The following is a 20115-nucleotide window of genomic DNA, read 5'->3' on the forward strand; positions in this document are numbered from 1 at the left end:
GAACCACAAAGGAATTTTTTTTTAAAACATAGGGAATTAACTAAACTGATTTATTTCATGGCACAGCAGGATTTGTGTTTTACTTACATGCTATTTATTGCAAAAAAAATCAGAAAAATTTACAATTTCTTTGAGAAAACTGCAAACATTTGTCATTGCAAAAGAAAAAAAAATTCCTTTTCAATAGTATTTTAATATTTGTACAATTATTTAGAATTAATCAAAAAATTGTTTATTTACCTATATAAAAGCTTCAAATAATAGATAGTTAGCTTACATTATAAAACCAAACCACATCGGACTGAAATACATGTTTGCACTTTTCTTTATTAAATTTATGGCGCTTAATTTAATAGCAGAAATAATAATAATAGGACTCCACAATCAGAAGCAGTATCATTTTCCAAATGTCACATTTCTTCAAGAACAAGGCCTTTATATAAATAATTTACGTAAAACTGAGGCAGACTTCATTGTGATTTTGTTATTTTTGTATTACAACACTATTGCAGATGTATAAGTCCTGCAAGCTTGCTGTTTATTTTCACTTGTATTCTGTAAGTTAAACTGCAGTTTCACTGTGCTGTCAAGTAGACAAGTGTAACAGCATGCCACTGGAAAATGTTTGACATTTATGTTTCATGTGGCTGATCCAGCAAAGAAAAATCCTTCCTTTTAGCATTATCCTTCCATTTTTTATTTTTTAAATTTTTTTACAAAAAGCTAATGTTGAACATACTGCATGACATTACCAAAAGTATTACAAACTATAAAAGAAAGAGTGTGAACTAATAATCAGATTTCTTGAGGGCTGTAGTGAATAACAAAATAAAACCAGCATTACATTGCAGCACCTTTAAACATGTAACAGAAAACAGTGCTCTGTGTACACCAAAAATGAGTTACTAAATTGTACTATTATCAATGTTTGTGGAAAATATATATATATATGTACACACACAAAGGCACACACACAGGGGGAAAAAGGGGGAACTCAAGCATTTAGGCATCTGAAAACTGAGTTTTGGTGTCCCCAAAAAAAAAATCATAAAACACCATATAATAATGTTCACAGATTTTATATCATCCACATGCTTTTTTCATTAAACAAAAGATGACAGGCTCTAAAAAAAAGTAAATTAAATACTTCACTATTTTATAATAAAGTAAATGCAATCAATGCATGACATGATGTGGCATGTTAAATCAAGTATCATTATTCAGCATTAAAATAACTGTACCAGTTTAGAGGTACTAAACTATTCTTTACATGTTTACAGTGTGAGGCTGCAGCAAATTTACAATCAGATCCAGCTGATAAGAGTATTACTACGAGTGACATGAATGTCCACGGAACACAAAAGAATACAGATATGCTTTGGAGCAACACCTCCAAAGTTATTTCAACTTCCATCCCAGCTCCCATTTCATTGTATGTCCAGTCTTAAGATTAGTACATTGAAAACTGACATTACCCTTTCAGAAACATTACATTAAATGAAATAAATCTAATAACAATTCGTAATTACAGGCTTCATCTAACAGAAAGCTAAGCTTTGGTTATATAAAGTGCAGTTCAATAATATGCCAATCAATCACAATGTTGTGCATACATCTAATTTTTGCAGCTCAATTTCCTTGCAAATTCTAAAAAATATTCAGGTTTACAGTTTCCTTAACAGCACGCTCAGTTAAGAAAAAAATCCAATTTAAGTAAATTTCAGTTCTAAGTACCTTGGTACCATCCACCTTTGTGTACCACACTTCTAAACCGCTTGGCACCATTTAACCTCTTGGACATTCCATAGTCTGCACAATTACATTTGTATCTCACTGTGTGAAACACCCAAACTCTTGACAAAACAGTCCCCTAACCTCTTCAAATCATTTATACTTTTTGTTGTATGAAGTTTTCAAGTTTTATTATGATACAAGCAGTACATTCCATCACTCTCATAGCAACTTCTGAAGTAAACCTATCATTGGGAATCTGTGGAAAAGGAAGTAAGTCAGGATACCTAGTTTTTAAGCTATCTACTCCATAAGCCTCCAATGTCTGAACATCATTTGAAAGTCCTTCAAGTTGCTGACTGTACTCCTCTATTTTTTGTGCAAGGGCTGCTGGTTTTACGTCTTTGTCTGACTTGCCCTTCACAGCGTAGTCAGCTGCAATCAAGGCCAGTTTAGTAGAAAGGTAGCATTTAAAGCACACCCATTCATTGGCATTTTTATGAAGGTCATTCCGTGCAGCTGAAAAGTTGGCTCGGGCCTGCCTAAGCCATCGACGTGCCTCCACAGGATTGCCAACAGACCTGAATGTAGGTGGGACGAAAAAGCGTTGGGAATAAGATGGCCCTGTGGAGGAGGGACACTTTTCTTTATACTGTTGCCTTTCAGATTTGTGGCTTGTTGCTTCCTGATTCCATGAAGTGTAAAATCTCTGAAATGAAAATTTATCTGACTGAAATCGAGAAGCGGAAGATGAAAAGGGTCTCCTTGAGGCTCTGTCCATATTTTGATCCATGAAGGCCTGTTTTTCCATCCTGTTAATCTCATTCTGTAAATGTTTGAAAACCTCATTAGCTATATCAAGATTCTCTGCATTTTTATCTGGATGCCATTTAAGATACAGCCTTCTAATAATCTTTTTTCTTTCGGATTCTGGAAGCTTCCAAGCCTGTTCAATCACAGATGTCACTTCTCTTAGTATTTCTGGCAACAAGTTTGACTTTATCTTTTTTGGAGAGTGGTGTTTTGAGGACGTTGTTTTGTGGCTCTCTCTACCAGTGAAGATAGGTGGAATTGCCCTTGGTCCATGTGCTGGAAATTCTGTAGGACTAGTTGGGGTAGAAGGTGTGCTATCCCTGCCTTGAGAGCTTTCCTCTGGTCTGGAAAATTTGTACAAGTCAAGGGAGCTCACTATTTTATATTCACTATATCCAATATCAATCTGGTAAATCTTCCCTAGAAAACTGGGGCTTTCATCATCTTCTCTTTCTACTTCTTGCACAATGATTGCATAGGTGTAAGTAGGCTGATATGATCCATATATATCACCACCTTCAGAATCAACAAGGTAACCAACATATTCACCAGGATAAAATACATTCATTGGATCCATTAGAAGTGTATAGTGAATTTCAGCTGGTATAGGAGTGCCAGGTGTTGGTAGTTCAAGTTTTGATGGCTCAGAAGAGTCATACTTCACTCCTAAGCTGTCAAGCTTCTCACTGATCCGATAAATATCGTTACAACCCAGCATGGCAATTAAATATGAGGTATCAGAAATCAGGTTATCAGTTGCAGACTTTAGGGTCATGGCTAATGCTAAGAGGAAATTTATGTCCTTGCTGTCAGAGTGCTGTATGTAAAGCAATATTACTGCATTTCCATATCTCTTCAAGAAAGCAAATGTTTCACTTTTGCTGTGGGGAATAGGAGCAAACCCTTTAACTCTTAATGTTGTTTGCAATTTCTCAAAACAAGAAACTTTCAAACCTTCTCGCAAAGCTTTGCAAAGTCTTATTGCTTTTTCTTCGTTAGCCAGAAAAGCATTGTCATTTTCATGCTTCATAATCCTGATAAGTCCTGTGATGAATTGCTCTGAAGACAACAGTAACTGTAACCTTCCCTGCAAAGAACATAATGCTCCAAACTGACAGATTTTGGGAGACTCCTCATCTAACTGTTCTTCAAGTATACTGCTAAGTAAGCGAGGCCTCAGTTTCTGAGGAAATAACATTATCAATTTAGTGTGAAAGCCATGGTCTTTGCCTAAGTAACACTGGCTAAGATCAACTAGCATCTGCACACCAATGTTACCTTGGATTCTGCTTTTGTAGTGGGGTGCATCATCAAAAACTAAGATACTAGACTTTACCAACCTACCATCTTGACTGGGAAGGTAAAGGGCAAAATCTCTCATATTCTCAAGGTCATTCCTAACCTTTACAGAATCATTCTGAAGACTTTTGAACAGGCCCGAAACTACTCTTTTAACTGTGCGCATTTCGTTAGGATCCAACTGCTTTCCTTCCGAGCTCTTATATATGCGACCTAGAACTTCAACATACTGCTTTGTTGAAATGACATCTTCAGTACCCAAATGTTTAAATAACTGATGGAAAGTACCAAGTTCCAAAGGAAGTTTGTAAAGATAAGGTTTAAAATCAGATTCATACTCAAGATTTATGACCACCTCCTCAGGCTTAAGGAGCTTCCAACCTTCTTCCACCATTACAAAAGAAACTCCTCGAAGCTGAAAGCGGAATTCCCTCTTCTCTGTACTAAGAAATTCATAAATGCTTCTTAGGACCTTGGCCCTAGTTTTCACCATGTCCTCATCCAAAGTTGTTATATTGCATATGTTCCTGCAGTTATTGATAACTTTGTCCAGAGGAGGGTCCAAATTAACATTCAGCATGGTTAAAACTTGCTCAAGCTGTTCTTGTGCACCAAGACTACTCCCCCCTTGCTCTTTGATGCTTAAAGGTGTTGCTTTCTCAGGAAGAATAGGACATGACGTCCACAGCAACTGCAACACATCAGTCTGCTTGAATTTAGGGTTCACCTGTGCCCCATTGAATCGTATAAGAGGTAGAGTTCCATTAACTTCTTGATACTGAGGATGAAATCTCACAAATTCTGCTGGAGCTCGTTCAGGGCACAGAAAAGGAATTAAAGACAATTCTTTCAGAAAATTTCCTGAAAAAAGGTCAGTTCTTTCTTGAAATATATGATGGAGGAGAACATCGACAGTATTCTGTAGTGTTTCTTTAGACCAGTTTTCAGTATTTGCTCGCATGCTGATTTCCTTTGCAAACTGCAGTAACTGCTGCTGTGAAATGATGAATTTCAATCCGATATGCCGCAGAAAAGTTACCCATGATGAAAGGAATGCAGCTTGAGTTTTTGGTTTTGTAAGTTGCTCTACCTTCTTAAAAAAATCTTGAGGTATAAAGAATTTTTCAGGCAGCATAACTTCAAAGACTTTTACAGTTCTGTCATAAAAGTACTTTGCAGGTTTTAACCTATTGCTTGCATCATGAATGATCAAAATGCTTTCAAGCTTTTCAAACAGCTGTTCTTTCATTTCTAAGGTTTCTTCAATGCTAGTTAGCCTATTCTTTAAGTAGATCAAATGTTCTAATTTTGCATCATAAGACAGACTTTCAATTTTTGGCAAAAGATGTTTCAAGTACACTTCAAGATCATCCACAGAGACACAGCCAAGCATAGTATACAAATCTTTCAAATGAACCTTCTCCTCAAGAAAAGCCGATGAAGTCGACTGTGTCCATCTGTCTACTTCCACTGATGGGATGCTTTTTGTGAGGACATAACACGTCCCATATTTTGCAATGCTGATGTATCGGCCACTGATTGATTTGTAACATGGAAGAGACTTTAAAATTTTAATGTCATCCTGAGATGTCAAATGACATAAGTTGCAATTGAAGTACATTAGGAGAGCCTCAAAGTCACTTTCTGCTAACTTTTCAGTCTTAAAAGTTGATGTCTGTACCATATATTGTATGGCTTTCAGAATGCTGGAAGGGTTATCTATGTTTGCTGTACGTCCCGACAACAAAGGCACTAAAGCACTGTCTTTGGAGCAGATTTTGTTCAATGCCAGCTGAATACAGCCTGTTTTCATTAAAGCATGGAAGACTTTATCACTCTGAGCATTTGGAAAAACAGCTATATGCATGATGCTGAGTGGCAGCAAAACATCACACTCTGGCACAACCAGATGGTTGGCTGAGACAGTAAACTTTACACCTGGGAGCAAAGTCCAGTCCTTCAAAGTTTCAATAACACCATCAAATTTTGCCTGTGTATCTTCTTGCTCTTCCTTAATATTTAGAGACTCACTGATAAAATGCCAAGCACTTTTAAGCCAAGATTCACTTGCAAAGTTTTCCTTCCATTTCATACAATTTCTAGTTTTATATTCTCTAGGCAGCACAGAGGATAACAATTCAGAAAAACTTTTGATATCAAAGACTTTAGCTACTTCACTGCTGAGCAGAATATTGCTGTATCTCAAATACAATGTGTTCATAAAAAGATCCTTGCGAGAAGGAATCAGTTCATGGTATGTTGTCAAGAACTTTGGTCGCTTTGAATCAAAAACTTGCAAAACATTGTCAAGAGTAATGAGAAGTGGCAAACCCTCAATTTGGATTTCATTTTCTTCTGCATCTTTGAAACAGTAGTCAACCAGGAGTTTGAGGCTATGAAACAGTTTCAAATTTGTCTGCTGGAGACGACAGGGTAACTTTCCAATGTGGCAATTAGAGTCTGGAAAAGAAAATGTCATCAAAAACAACCGGACATCAGCAGGTGTCACATAGGTAACAGGAATATCTGCATCAACCAAACAGTGGTAGAGATTTGCTGTCTCATCACAGTTATATACCAAATTAAATCCAATTTCTAAGAGTAAATGCTTTAGTCTGTAAACATTTTCAGCCACTGTCTTCCGTGTCGTAATGTTGTATTCTGTATTTTTGAGATGCTGCAATTCATCTTGTAGCAAATTGTCAAAGAATGGTCTGCCTTTGTTCACAGTAGACATGTTAACCCATGTGATGATAACAGCAGAATGCAAATCAGAACCATCAACATTTGGAGCTCTCATAACAGGTAACAGACGCTTCAGATCTTCATAAATGCAACTGTAAACTGCTTTCACTAAGCAATACCAGTCTGGTTGAATATCAAGTCTGTTAACTGGGAAAAAGGATAAAAACTTCTTTAAAGTGTCTTTCACAGCATGAATAGGTGTGTTTTGCAGCACTGATACTGCAGGGTCAGTGCCTGGAAAATACCTCTTCTTCAGCTGAAGCAGCAGTTCAACATAGGCTGGTGCTATCAGTGCTGTCATTAGACTATTATTCCAGTCACTTCTTACTCCAACACCATTATCATCACGCCACAGATTTCTTCTTGCAGAGTCCAGAGCAAAGTGTCCATTCACATGGAAAGGTAATCCAGTTTCTAATGACAAGGGTAAGAAACAGAATGCTCTGTGGGGTTTTTTGTAATTATGAGTAATGCAAGCTGCTACTCCACCACGAGGGAAAAGAGTAATGTCCTCATTCTTGTGGGCCGAAACCACACTTTTGGATACCTTCTCCATAGCAGAAAAGCCTGACCTGTTACAAATCAACCAAGTGGTGAGATTTCCTTCAGAGTCTTCAGTATCCATTGTGTAAGTAATCTGCTGTACAGGTATTTCACTTAGCTGCTTCTTTTTAGTTACGCTGTCGATCACAGATGCATGGAATTGCTTTCTTTTCAGTCTGTCTCCATCAGTGATTTTGCCTTGTACAGAATACAGGACATTCAGTGCTCCTGTTGTTTTTTCTATCTCACAAATAGAAATTTTTTCCATATGGTTCAAAAACATTAGAAGTTCTGCTCCATCTGTACGCAGCTTATCCAAAAGATTTTGGACCATTCTATCTGAGCACGGAACTGACGAAATTTCTGATACTTTTGCCATTTCTCCATTTCGAAGAGGAAACCTAAACATTGTACAATTGTCCAGCTTAAAGTTATTTCCTAAGTAGAGATCCAGTACATCTGAGAACTGTGTTCTGAAATCTGCATCTAAATCTCTAAACATGCGGCCAGGACTTGTTGATGTTGAACCGGGTGCATATCTTGCATGAGGATCAAAAATGCAAAGTATATCATTGCCAGACAGGAAAGAAGGGCAATCAGTAATGTGATAAACAGAATTGAAGCCTATACCATATTGTCCAGTTTTACAGGGATTTCCTACTTTTGTACCTTTTCCAAGGTTCTGGATTCCCCGAATATCATCTTCTGTAAAAGGCTGATTGTTGTAAACACACAGCGCTGGTCCTTGAAGTGGTGCCCATTTCTCATCAAATATTCTATCAGCTGGATGCTGTCTAGGATCAAAAACAAAACAGATCTCTGTAGCTTTTGCATCATCTGCATTCTGAAGGAGCTCTTTCAGCATTTCTTTTTCTGAAGGGTAAGCATTCAGAATGCTTTTAATTCTACTAGTCAATTTTTCTTTCTGGCCAAATTCTGTTCCAAGGGTAGTAAAACAGATATTTGATGCATATCTTTCTAAAGCTTTATGGCGTTTTGGTATTGCTCCAAGCTTCACTGCAACTTCTCTTGGAATATCACCATGACAATATTTAACAGTTGTGTCTTTAACTTTAATCCATGGACAGTCATTGTAACACAAAGATTTTGCAGGCAGAAGTGCAAGACGAGTGTCTGGCAACAAAATCTCACCATACTTTTTCTCACAAAATTCCTGCTGCTTCTCTCTAATGAGGCCCCATATTCCTTCACTAATTATTCTTCTGCATAGCTGAAAATTGTCTTCTGTTAGTTGTTTGGTCCCTCTCTCCTGATTTATTAATTCCAGAACTACAGCAAAGTCTTCAACTGTGAAAGCCTGTCTTACACCCACACTTTCAAACAGCTCACGGAAACTATTTTTGTATTTGTTAGGCAACTGATAGAGATAGGGTGCTGCTTCAAAATTCAAATGAAAAGACACTTTTGATGGATCAGCATACACATTCTCAACCAAAATAAAACTACAGTTTGTTAGCTGTTCAATTATCATGGCTTTTGTTGTTTCACTCTCCAACATCGCTTCATGCAGATATTTGTAACAAGCATTAGTGATATTTTCTTGATACAATGTGATTCCATCAAATGACTTTGCAACTTCTTCTAACTGATTTATGACTAAATTAACACCTGGTTTCTTAAGTAAACCCAAGAATTCTTTGACAGCTAATGACAAAGTACCACAACCTTTAAAAGAGTGGGAATTTTCATTAAGAATTGGTTGTGTGAGGCAAACTATATCTTGGTGATCAGCAGTGAAAAGATCATTTGCTGAAAACATTGCTTCAGGCTGAAAATCACTGCCTTTCCAGTGCAGTGAGAAGCCTGCTGGTTTGCTAAGGAAAGGAAGGAAAGGAATGTTTTGACATTTTGCAGCAAATTCTTTAGCTCTAGGATCTCTAGATTTTAATTTTTCATCAATAAGACTCAATATAATGCTGCTCCTGAGACAAGCTGCAGCATGATCAGTCTTGTTAATTTCAGCTACTGACTCTGCACGTTCTATCAGATCTTCCCATAAAATATCATCTTTAGCCATTCCCAGCTGCACAAGTTTAACCAAAGTAACAGGGTTAAGATAATCCTGAGTGGTACCATAGGGAAATCTTCCATCTTCAGCATCATACAACTTTGCGACTCTTCCTTCAGGATGGATCAGTCTTGATGGTGTAACTAATGAATGTCCATCCAATGAACACGGAATACATGGAGTAGCACGAAGAATTCCTGAGAACTCCTCAACTTTTTCATTGAGAACATATCGCATCAAAGGATCACGTAGCTCTGCATCAATCTCCTGAATATTAGGGAAAAATACCTCAGAAAAGAACTGCTTCTCAGAGAAAGTGTTCTCCAACAGTATGTATTTGCATCCCGCTTCTTCAAATCCTGTCTTTACCCAGGATGGAAGATCTACAGCACACAGATTTTTGGAACCTGTTTTTTTAAGGTACTTCATAAAGATCTTGAAGGCTGACGGCCCGACATCTGGCCGTTTCAGTATGGAGTCATCCAAAAACCTTACATTCTTCATGGAAACCCAAGACGAACCATCAGAAAACACTTTGATCCCTTCTTTGCTTTTCATATGAGCTATGTCCTCATAAAACCCTTGACAAATAACAGAAAAATCATCGTGAACTGAATCAGGATCTGGCCACACTGCACAGTAACTGTAGTCAACTAGCTCACCATTGATTGCCATATCACGTAAAACACAAAGGGCTTCTATGTAGGCTTTTACAATAACGTGCCTCATGAATACTGTATTCCATCTTCCTTTTGTGTCTGTTTTCCAGATCTCTTTCCGATTTGAAGTAACTGCGAAGCAGCCATTTATGTGGAGAGGTAAGCCTGTTTTGATTCGCAGAGGTAAATAGCAGAATACTTCACCTATGTTGTTGCAATTAGGTTTCACAATCCATTTTTGATCCTGGGTTTCAGACAGCAACACTCCTACACCACCACAGGGAACTAGGCCTAGTCTTCGTCCACTTTCATGCAAAGAAAATTTCAAAGCATCTCCAATGTCCATGCAAGAACATATAAGCCACGTTGTTGAATCTACTGTTTTCTGTGGCAATTCATCACCTGATCTTTTCGCCTGTCCTGATTTAGCCATTTCAAAGAAAGCAGCTGGATCATCTTCAGTACCTCTGAAAAGTGGAGACTGTAAATCAGCAATCCGCCTAAACACATGGTGAAATTCTTCTACTACTATCTGCAGGATGCACGATGACTTTGGTGTTTCAGTGGGAAGCTTTTTAGTATTGCTGCTGCACACCTTCATGAGTTTAGCTGCTTCCTTTAAAACACTTACATTTGGTGCAGTCAAGGCTTTGGAAGAACACAGATTTTTTCTGATAGTGACAACATCTTGTGCCACGCCAGGATCATCTGCTTCAATTTTCAAGTATTTCAAAACCATTGAATTTACACTCTGAGCAAATATTATCAGTCTATGACCGCAAATGCTAAATTCATCCACAAGAGTGTAAATGTCTGCTGTATTGTAAGATGTACTGCTCACTTCACTCACTTTAGCTTCCTGCTGAGTCCTAAAGGACAGCCTGAAAAGTGTTCCTTTGTAGCTGTAGGGAGATTCTACTGTCAGTGGTAGCTGGCAACCAAAAACTCCTATAAACGGCTTAAACTGATTTGGAAATTTTCGCAATCTCTTCTGTTGCTTACTCCAGTTGATTTTGATGCCAGGGTTAGATTTATCTCTGATATGCTTACTTATATGGTTGACATTTGGATCAAACATAATCATGAACTCCCGGCTCAAAATAATAGGAACATCAGTGATATGATAAACAGAATTGAATCCCAGTCCAAATTTTCCTACTTTGTCAACTTCACTCCTTTTTAGAGACTCTCCTAATCGAGTTATATTTAGGAAATCAGCGTCGGAAAACTCAGAATTGTTGAATGACCACAAAGCTGGACCATGACATGCTGCCATTCCTGGATCCAGAAGGTTCTCTCTTATATCCATATTTCTTCTCATGTCAATCAGGAAATTACATTCTGTTGCATTAGCATCATCAGCATTTTGAAGAAGCTCCTTAAAGATATCTGAAATGGAAGGGTATTCTTCCAATATGTTTTTAATTCTCACAGTCAGAGGCTCTCTTTGCCCAGATTGCTCAAACCCCATATTTTCTGGATTAATCAGTCTTGTGCTAAGGCATGGGACGTTTAACCACTCAGCAGTTTTCATTGGTATGTCTTCATGAACCAAAATTATGGGTTCAACAGAATCCTCAAGCAAATCGTTTAAGTCATCAACTTTGATGTCACAGTAACAGCACTCATGAATTGGCTTCATTGCAAGTTTATAAGGAAGTTTGCCACTGTACAGCGGCATGGGTGTGTGGAGACTCGCCGGGATCTGATTGCTGTACAGCCACCTTATGATGCTCAACATAATGTGGAGGCTTTGCTTACTCTCTTGTTCCGAGAGAGAGTGCTCACTCTTCAGATATATTTTCTGGATGACCATAGAAACATGGTCTGGTGTCAACTCCTCAATTGAACCACAACATTTAAACAACTGGTGAAACTTTGCCATAGTTTTTGGAACATAATGTAGATAAGGTTGGAGATCAAGATCAGGAACTGATTTTATAACTGCTTGTGTGAGGGAACAAAATGTTTTACCTGTCCAAACCCAGGGAAATTTCAGGGCTTTAAAAGCTTCTTTGCCTTCTTCTAGATGATCATGCATAAATCCATAAATCTCAAGCAAGATATGCTGAAATTGATAGTAGTCCTCATCACTGAAGGTTTTAGAACTATGCCAATCAACTACCACCTTGAAATGTTTCAAGACTGCTTTTATGCTGGGCTTGGTGGGGATGCCAAGTGCTTTTTCTATATCCAACAGTACATTTTCCACAAGAGGAACTGAGGAACCAACTAAAATTGCATGTGATATATCACACATTTCTGGTGGTGAACACAGGTTACAATGATCTCCCTTCCACACTAAGGACCCTGGATAATTTGGAGGCCTTTCCTTGCTTGCAGGAATCCATTTTATCTTTTTCATTGCAGCTTTTGTTTCAGGTGATTGAAGCAGCATATGGTTTTTGTTCAAAATCGTCAAGAGAGTTCTAGCTTTTCTTAACAGCAAATCATGATTGCTGTTAGAGTCAGCATGCAAACTTTCAATTTTTTTTGCCACTCTTAAGATATCATTTTCCTCAAGATTGGCTTCATTTTTTAAGCCTATTTGTCTCAGAGAATGAAGAATATCTGAGGATGTAAAAATAACAGGGGGGAAGCAATTTTCCTCCTCAGCATAAAACAAATGTTGCAGAAGTTCTACCTCAGGATCAAACAGTTCGTTTGCTGACATTATCTGTTCTGGTGAGATCTGAATAAACTTTAGTGGTGTCAGCCAATCTATCACATCTGTATTCTCATTTTTCAGAAAAGTCAGATTTTCAAGAACCCATTGCATTATCTGTGCTGTTTCATCATATGAATAGAAATCACTTCTTATGTCATCTATAACAAACTTCAAGCAGTCTGTGCTCTTTAGCTGTTCTATTTTCAGCAAATTAGCTAAGCGAATAGTTGCTTCATCACTGCTGTCAATTATTGGAACAGAAAACCTTAGACCAGGAGGAATTTTGGCAGTATGGTGTAATACCTTACTACCTTTTAGCCCAGTAAAAACAGGGATACTTTCATCAGATGATTTTTCAATTTTTTTAAATATTAGCAATTCCTGAATAATTCTCTTCTCCTTTTCATTTGCATCTGTTAAACTAGCTAAGAATGCCCTAAGAGCATCTTTATGTGTCGGCGGGAATGACGCAACCTGATTGCATAGTTTCTGTAAGGACATTTTTTCCATTATTTGTAAAACAGCACTTGGCAATGGTGGATGCACGTATTTTTTTATAAGCGGATGTTGGATAGAAATATCCAGTTTCTTAAGTACAACTCCACCAATTTTCTGAATAATATCAGCTAAATATTCTGGGAGCTGAGTCTCAGATTCATCTTCCAGAATGATGGGTGATGGATTCCGAAATCTAACCAGTTCCACTGATGTCTGATTTTCCTCCAGCAGCGTCTTGGGGATAAGAGGCATTTCATCAAACACACTCAAGTCATCAGAAAAATGTATGTATAGATTCTTCCAGACCATCTTCAGCCAGGAAACTGATGGGTGGTTTTTTTCTTCCAAGCCTGGATACCACTGTACAACCACGTCTCTCCCAGGCCACACGCTGTTCATAACTTCTTTAATGAGCCGGGCAAACCTTTCTGAGTTCAAGAGCTGCAGCTGAGTGCATGGCCTCCCTGAAATCACAACAAAAGGGAAAAGCTGTGAAAATCACAGAGCAGAGTTACTTAGCAAATGGCTTCAGGGAGCAAAGAAAAAGGAAAACAAGGAAAAAAGTCTAATCCGTGCCCTGTCTTTTTGTGGGGAAAAAAAAAGTTTGTTTAACAGGACTGCAGACACCAGCTTTCTTTGCTTTCAGGAGTTAATTAAAAGCAAATACATTCCATATTAGTATGAAAATATGAACAAATTGAAAATTATCAATATGTTATTACATTTGTTAGTTTAACACAAACATTCTCGGGCACACACAGCAACTAGAGATTTAGAATTAAACTACAAACATTTTTTTTGTTTAGTTGATTCTTTACTCTACTTATTTGCCTAGTGATAACTAAAAATTTAATCTTTTATTTGTCTGTAATTGCAAATGTTCAAATAGATTTGAAAGATTATTAGATATAGCAAAGTGGTTCAGGTGCAGCTGATCTTACAAGTAAAACTGACAAACTAGACTCAGGCAGGGAGTGCTGAAATTAAGTCTATATGTTTTTAATCTTATTATTGAACTTCTCACTAAAAGCAATAAATATGTCTTTACACTCATATCTTAATTATCATTAGGAAAGTTTATACATAAAAACTACAGAACTTCTGGGGGTAAAATAGCACAGAAGAAATAAAACCCACTACCTCCCAAAACATCAGAAATAATTACAGAAGTGAAAGCAAGACATCTATTTGAATTTCAAATCTTTCATCACACATCTAGACATTTCTTGAAGGCAACAGTCCAAACAAAGATTAAGAGCAGTTATAGACATCCTTCAGAAAAAATCTTTTTTCTTTCACTTCATGCCTACAAAGCTACAGATTGTGATAGCTCTATTGAACAGAAAACAGGTGAACACATCAGCCTTGTAAAAGTGAGGAAAACTTGCAGAAGGGGCCCAAGGAGGGTAAGATTCTACTTAAAAGCTAAATTTAAATCCCTTTTTCTTTATTTGAGAATAGAACTTTAAAATACTGTTTTTAAAACTATACAGCTAATCTTAAAATATTGAATCTCTTCCTGCATGTAAAATTACTAAATATATATAAATCAATGAAAATATTGATAATTTCCATGTAACATAATTACAAGGTTTTCCTCATCAACATGCATCTTCCCCTCAGCTGTATTTAGAAATCTTTTCATAATTATGTTAGGTTGCTGTGTCTTGGCAGCACTGTTTGGCAAGGTTTTTTTGCAAGAAAGCTGGGGCAATGAGAAAATCACCAAATTCACACAAATATCAAGCTTCAATCCAAACCAGTACATCTTAATAACCATACCTGAAAATCCCCAGAGAAGCTGTTGGGCTAGAATATAATTAAATCCATTTTTAGAAAACATCCTGTGAGCTACATATTAATACACTAAGCATAGAAACAGTCACTAAGTAGACAAATACAGTTCACATTTTAAGAGAGTAAAAGAAAAAAAATAAATCTGTTTATCTTTGCACAACACAGTAAAAACGATTGCACTCTATTTCTGCAACTGTATCAGAAATCTCTCTGATGTAATTTCTACAGCTATATAAATAAAATTCTTGATGGATTAAGAGTTCTAAACCTGTCAAAAATCCCTCTAATACTTATTATTTATAGTAACATACAACTTTTATGGCAGTGCAGTTGTACAATTATGCATAATCGTTGAATGAAGAACAATTTAGGAGGAGGTAGAATAAAAAGTAGAACACCTGAATCTTGTAAAAGATTATCTAATAGTATTTAATAATTTCAAGAACTTGTAGAAGAATAGTTGCCATATTTATTTACAAAAATATGTTCTAATGACTGAGAGGTATACTATCAATAACAAGTCCCTAGAAAAATATCATCCAAAGAATCTGCCAGAAGAAAAGAGAGACAAAAGCAAGACTTAAATGTGACCTAAAATCTCCCCAGTAACTAAAAAGACTAGAAATACTTCATTGCAGTTCTGAGACCTAGCCTTCAAGGGAAGGAATGTCCTATAACTGAGCAAGGGACTGGTTTAATAACATACAGTGTTTTTCCGTTTCTGTCACCTCTGCGCTTTCTATTTAAGATGTATTCAAGCATCTATTTTGTTTTGGTTGTTTTGCTCTGTTTTTTTTAATTTAAGCCTGCTTTTAGATTGCTTTGTGACATTTACTTGGAGGAAATTGTCTAGGAAAGTACATCTTGAAAATCAGTTCAAAGTTTCATCACACAGAACAGGCATTTTTCAATACCAACACTGCTGTCTTACATAAAATCTTCATCCATCTAATCTCACTGTGGATGTCTTGATACCTATATATATATATATATATATATATATCCATCCCTTAAAAAGTGCGATTAAACAGTAGCTCCTTATGGTTCTATCCTAGATTACAAGTATTTCCTGTTTGGATACACAATTTGAAGTAGTCATTACTTTACATTCTGTTTAAAAACAGCACTGAGGGAAATTAACACTAGAGAAAAAAAAAGAAATCAAGCATATTCTACTGAATTAGCAGACTCAACTTCCATCATTTAATATGCTGATGGGAGTTTGAAAATTCTGCTTTATTAAAATAAAGGTTTTCTTGACAATCATTTCAAACTTGATGTCCTTCATATTCAATGAAAGTCCTAGATTTCATATATTCAATACATTTTATATTAAATATTTATATGTTTTACTCTATGCAAAAAATTACTCAATTATTTTAATTTTTTCATAGATGCTTTGCCATAGTTTAAAAATTTATCATCTTGCCTCAGGGTTACCTTATTTTTCTTTTGTTTTTGATAATGAAGGAATGATCAAAACATGGAAAGGAGGAGCTTTATAACTCAAGAAAAAGAATAATAAAGAGGAAAGATTTAAAGGACTGAAGTGGAAAAAAGATTAAAACACAGAAGAAATAGAGACTAAATGACTGAAGATCATGATAAAAGAGATAAAGACAAGCAAATCAAGACTGTGAGTAATAGTATTCTACACCTAGTTCTAGCACCTTCAATCTAAGAAAGAATTCTGAATCAAATAATAATAAAAAAAGAATCTTTTCCTGAAAAGCACATTTTCTAGACATTGAAGAACAGCTTAATTTTAAATAGTATTAGTATATGGTGAGCTAAAAAGAGACTTGGTTTGTGAATTGTGTTTAAATGAAAATATTTCTGAGATTTACGCTTCAAAATCATCAGTCAAATGGTAAACAAAAGGGTGGAAAGGTAAGTGCAGACAAACTCTGAGAAGAAAATATAGCAGAAAAAATTAAGTGTGAAGACAGTCAAATATAGAAATAACTTATCTACAGATAAAACTCATTCACCATGTCTTTTGATCATGATTGGGAGTATTTCAGTAGGGCCACACTGACACAACCATAAACCATGAAATTAAGAATCAGGAAACACATGATGAAATTATTTGATCTACATGCTTGAGGCTAGATACTTCAATTTATTTAATCTGGTTTAAAACAAATGTACTGAAGTGATCACCTGCAATTGTGAGTTAAAAGATGATCCACAATACCAAAGTCATGACACAGCTACTGCATATGCAAATACTATAAATATAAAACAGAATTAAGACTGTCTTAGGTAGATGAATACTATTTGAATAAAATTCTTCATCCTCGAATACATTTTACTAAATGAGTATCTATTATTTTATCACAAATTTTCATCCTTCTTCATTTGCCTTTTTGTTCATTTATAATTTTCATTTGTGTCATTTCCAAATGATTGTCTTATTTATAGGAACTCAGCTTCAGGAGACATTAATTTAAACTTGACGTTAGAGCTAATCTGTTTGAACCATTAGAAGTTCTGTAAGAGAATACAAAATTACCTCGGCTTTGGGCAGCTTCTTTCAAAGCAGCAAGAACCTCAGGCTTCAGGTCATCAGAGAGTAACCTTCCCTCCAGGCCAGGAAAGAGTGATCTAGCAAAAAAAAGGCCCCCACACTTTAGCAAAGCCTCATTTATTTAAGTTACTGTATAGACATTACCAGCATGGTAATCATCATGGTAGAACAGTAGCATGCAAAGCAATCATTTGCATATGCAAAGTAGGGCTTTGAGTAGGCATTTTCTGACAAATAAGTTATACATTTAGAAGCAGAATAAGGAAGTAATTTTTCCAATTACTCTTCTTTTCAAAGCAGGTCTAAGAAAGTTTTATTTGATAGAAAAACTGGGATTAAAAAACTATTTTCACCTATTTGTACTCTAACAAAAAATAAAGTTAAAATAGCACCTACCATTCTATGTCTCTTAGAATTCCATTTGAAAAGTTTACATAAAATACAACACATAATTCTAGAATGTCACACAGATCTGTGGATTTTAAAAGATCTACAGATTTCAGAAGATCTGCAGTCAATACTTGAAATCACTGTGCCAAGACTCAGTCTCATCCTCCCTTCTCTTACTTAGGCACTTTAAACTGGTTTTAACCAAGGGCTTTGGTCTTTGTGAAATCAAAAATAAATATCCAGTTTAATTCTGATCATGAGTATGTTCATTAGACATAAACCAACACAGAATCTTGTTCTTCCACAGTTAGGAGAAAGAAAATTTCTAAGAGCTTATTTTATCTTGCTAGCAGGGTCCAAATTTGAATGTGAGCTGATCTCCTAAATTGAAAGGGTTTTAAAAGATCTAACATACATAATTTCTCATACTTAAAACATTCGATGCAGGCAAGAATAGAGGCAAAGAAAGCATCGCTATTTCAAATTTCTGTTTCACTGCAGCTGGCAAGGAGATTTATGCTTGTTATAATAAGCTTTTGTATCAGTTTTACAAGCCTAATCAAACCAGGTCCATTACCAATGGAACATGAACGGAATTAGAAATACTGTTATCCTTAAGTTTTAAAAAAAGTTTCTTATGACTAGTCTGAAGTGAGGCTTTAACTCATTAGTCTCATCATGGGTATGTTTTCTGCATTAATAGAATGCAGAAAGGCTTCACATCTGGAAGGATTAACAAAGTGAAAGAACTACAAAAGATAAACCATCTCACAATAGATGCAAAAAACCTATTTTTTTTTTTTAGAAAAAGACACTAGAATCGTGGGCTTTTAGTAGCTTTAATCCCCTGATAAATAACCTGAATTGTTCAGAGCAAGAAAAGATTATAGGTTTATGATTATGGGTTTAAATTTATGGAGCTTCTGGAGCGGGTCCAGCAGAGGGCTATGAAGATGATTAAGGCATTAGAGCATCTCTCTTATTATAAAGGCGGAGGGAGCTGGGCCACATCAGCCTCAAGAGGAGACAGCTGAAAGGGAACCTCATCCATGACTGCATGCATCTGAAGGAAGGGTGTCAAGAGAGTGGAGCCAGGCTCTTTTTTTGTGGTGCCAAGGATTCAGACAATAGGACAAGAGGCAATGGGCAGAAACTGATGTGCAGGAAGTTCCAGCAGAACATAAGGAAGACCTTCTTTACTGTGCAATGGCCTCGTACTGAAATGAGTACTGATTGCTCAGAGAGGCCGTGGAGCCTCCCTGTGGGCTTGATATTTTTTGGTCTGAGAGATTTTAGCCTGCTAGCAGCTGCTAACTTTTTCCCAAGGAAAAACTTCTCAAGAAAGCTTCTTCTCAAAACAATCTTAGCAAATAACTATCCTTTCTTAAAACAATCTTTCTCCAGGTGACGTTTTGCTGTTTCTCTAGTTTAACCAATGAGATTAGAGAAGTGTCATTCCTATTCACCAACCATGGTAAGTCTGTATCAGAACACCTTATAAAAGGTAGTAAGATTTAGACAATAAAGTTTTTTCTATGCTCTTTGCCTTCTGAAATATTTGGAGTCTCTCATCTTTCTTTTGTGTCCTACAACGACACCTCCCCAGCTAGAACCATCTCCCTCAAGAACCACCCATCTGGACACAACCCTGTCCATGTGCTCTGGGATCGCCCTGCTTGTGCAGGGAGGTTGGACCAGACGCTCCACTGTGGTCCCTTCCAACCTGACCCATTCTGTGATTCTGTTCAGAATATAGCAGAAAAAGAACAGCAGCAGGCTTGAAGATATGCACATTGTTTTCAAGAAACATGGGAAGAAAAGTTACTTGCATTCAACTGCTTTTCTTTAAGATTGCCTGTCTATATGTGTATTCAAAACAATTTACATGAGGACCTCACTTGAAGCACTTTTTACCTTAATAATATCCATATGGGCATGCTCCAACACACCTCTACTTCCCTTTTAAACAGTCCACAGAGCAGTAAAAGTAATAAAACACATGCCAAGTGTCACATTCTCTCAAGCTGAGGGTCTGGAAATTAGTGGAACTCTGAGGCAAAGGAGGAGGGCTCATTGTAATCATGCATAGAGGTAGCACTTTGTAAGGGGCAACCAGTAAAACATCTGGTGTGTCTGAGTTACTTCAAGCCTTATGCCTTTAGACATTTGTGCAGGATGGTCCAGATTTAACAAGTATTTAATACATACGTAATCCAGTACAGACATAAAAAGCAGTAGTCATGCTTTCTCCTCAGGGACCCCAAGCTCATTTATTCCAGCTAGCCTGCTCTTTGCTATATCCTCCCCAGTGTCAGTGCAAGCTCTTTTGGCTGATGAAATGAGAACCAAATTAGAGCACTGATACAGTTGGGAAATAAGCAAGGAAAAAAACTAATTGGAGAGGGACTGGAAA

The 20115-nt window shown here is 36.6% G+C and overlaps 1 protein-coding gene across 1 annotated transcript in view; it reads right to left on the reverse strand.

The window, feature by feature from the left end:
• Window positions 1-310: 310 nt before the first annotated feature.
• SACS (sacsin molecular chaperone) overlaps window positions 311-20115 on the reverse strand; it is a 32700-nt gene continuing 12895 nt past the window's right edge. Inside the window, exons 7-8 of the mRNA XM_066313071.1 lie at window positions 17298-17389; window positions 311-13449 (exon numbers count right to left, since the gene is read on the reverse strand). Of these exons, the coding sequence (XP_066169168.1) occupies window positions 1889-13449; window positions 17298-17389 (11653 nt within the window). The 3' untranslated portion in view covers window positions 311-1888. The remainder of the gene's footprint in view (window positions 13450-17297; window positions 17390-20115) is intronic.

The sequence above is a fragment of the Sylvia atricapilla genome, chromosome 2, assembly GCF_009819655.1.
Source record: "Sylvia atricapilla isolate bSylAtr1 chromosome 2, bSylAtr1.pri, whole genome shotgun sequence".
In the NCBI taxonomy this organism is placed as follows: domain Eukaryota; kingdom Metazoa; phylum Chordata; class Aves; order Passeriformes; family Sylviidae; genus Sylvia; species Sylvia atricapilla.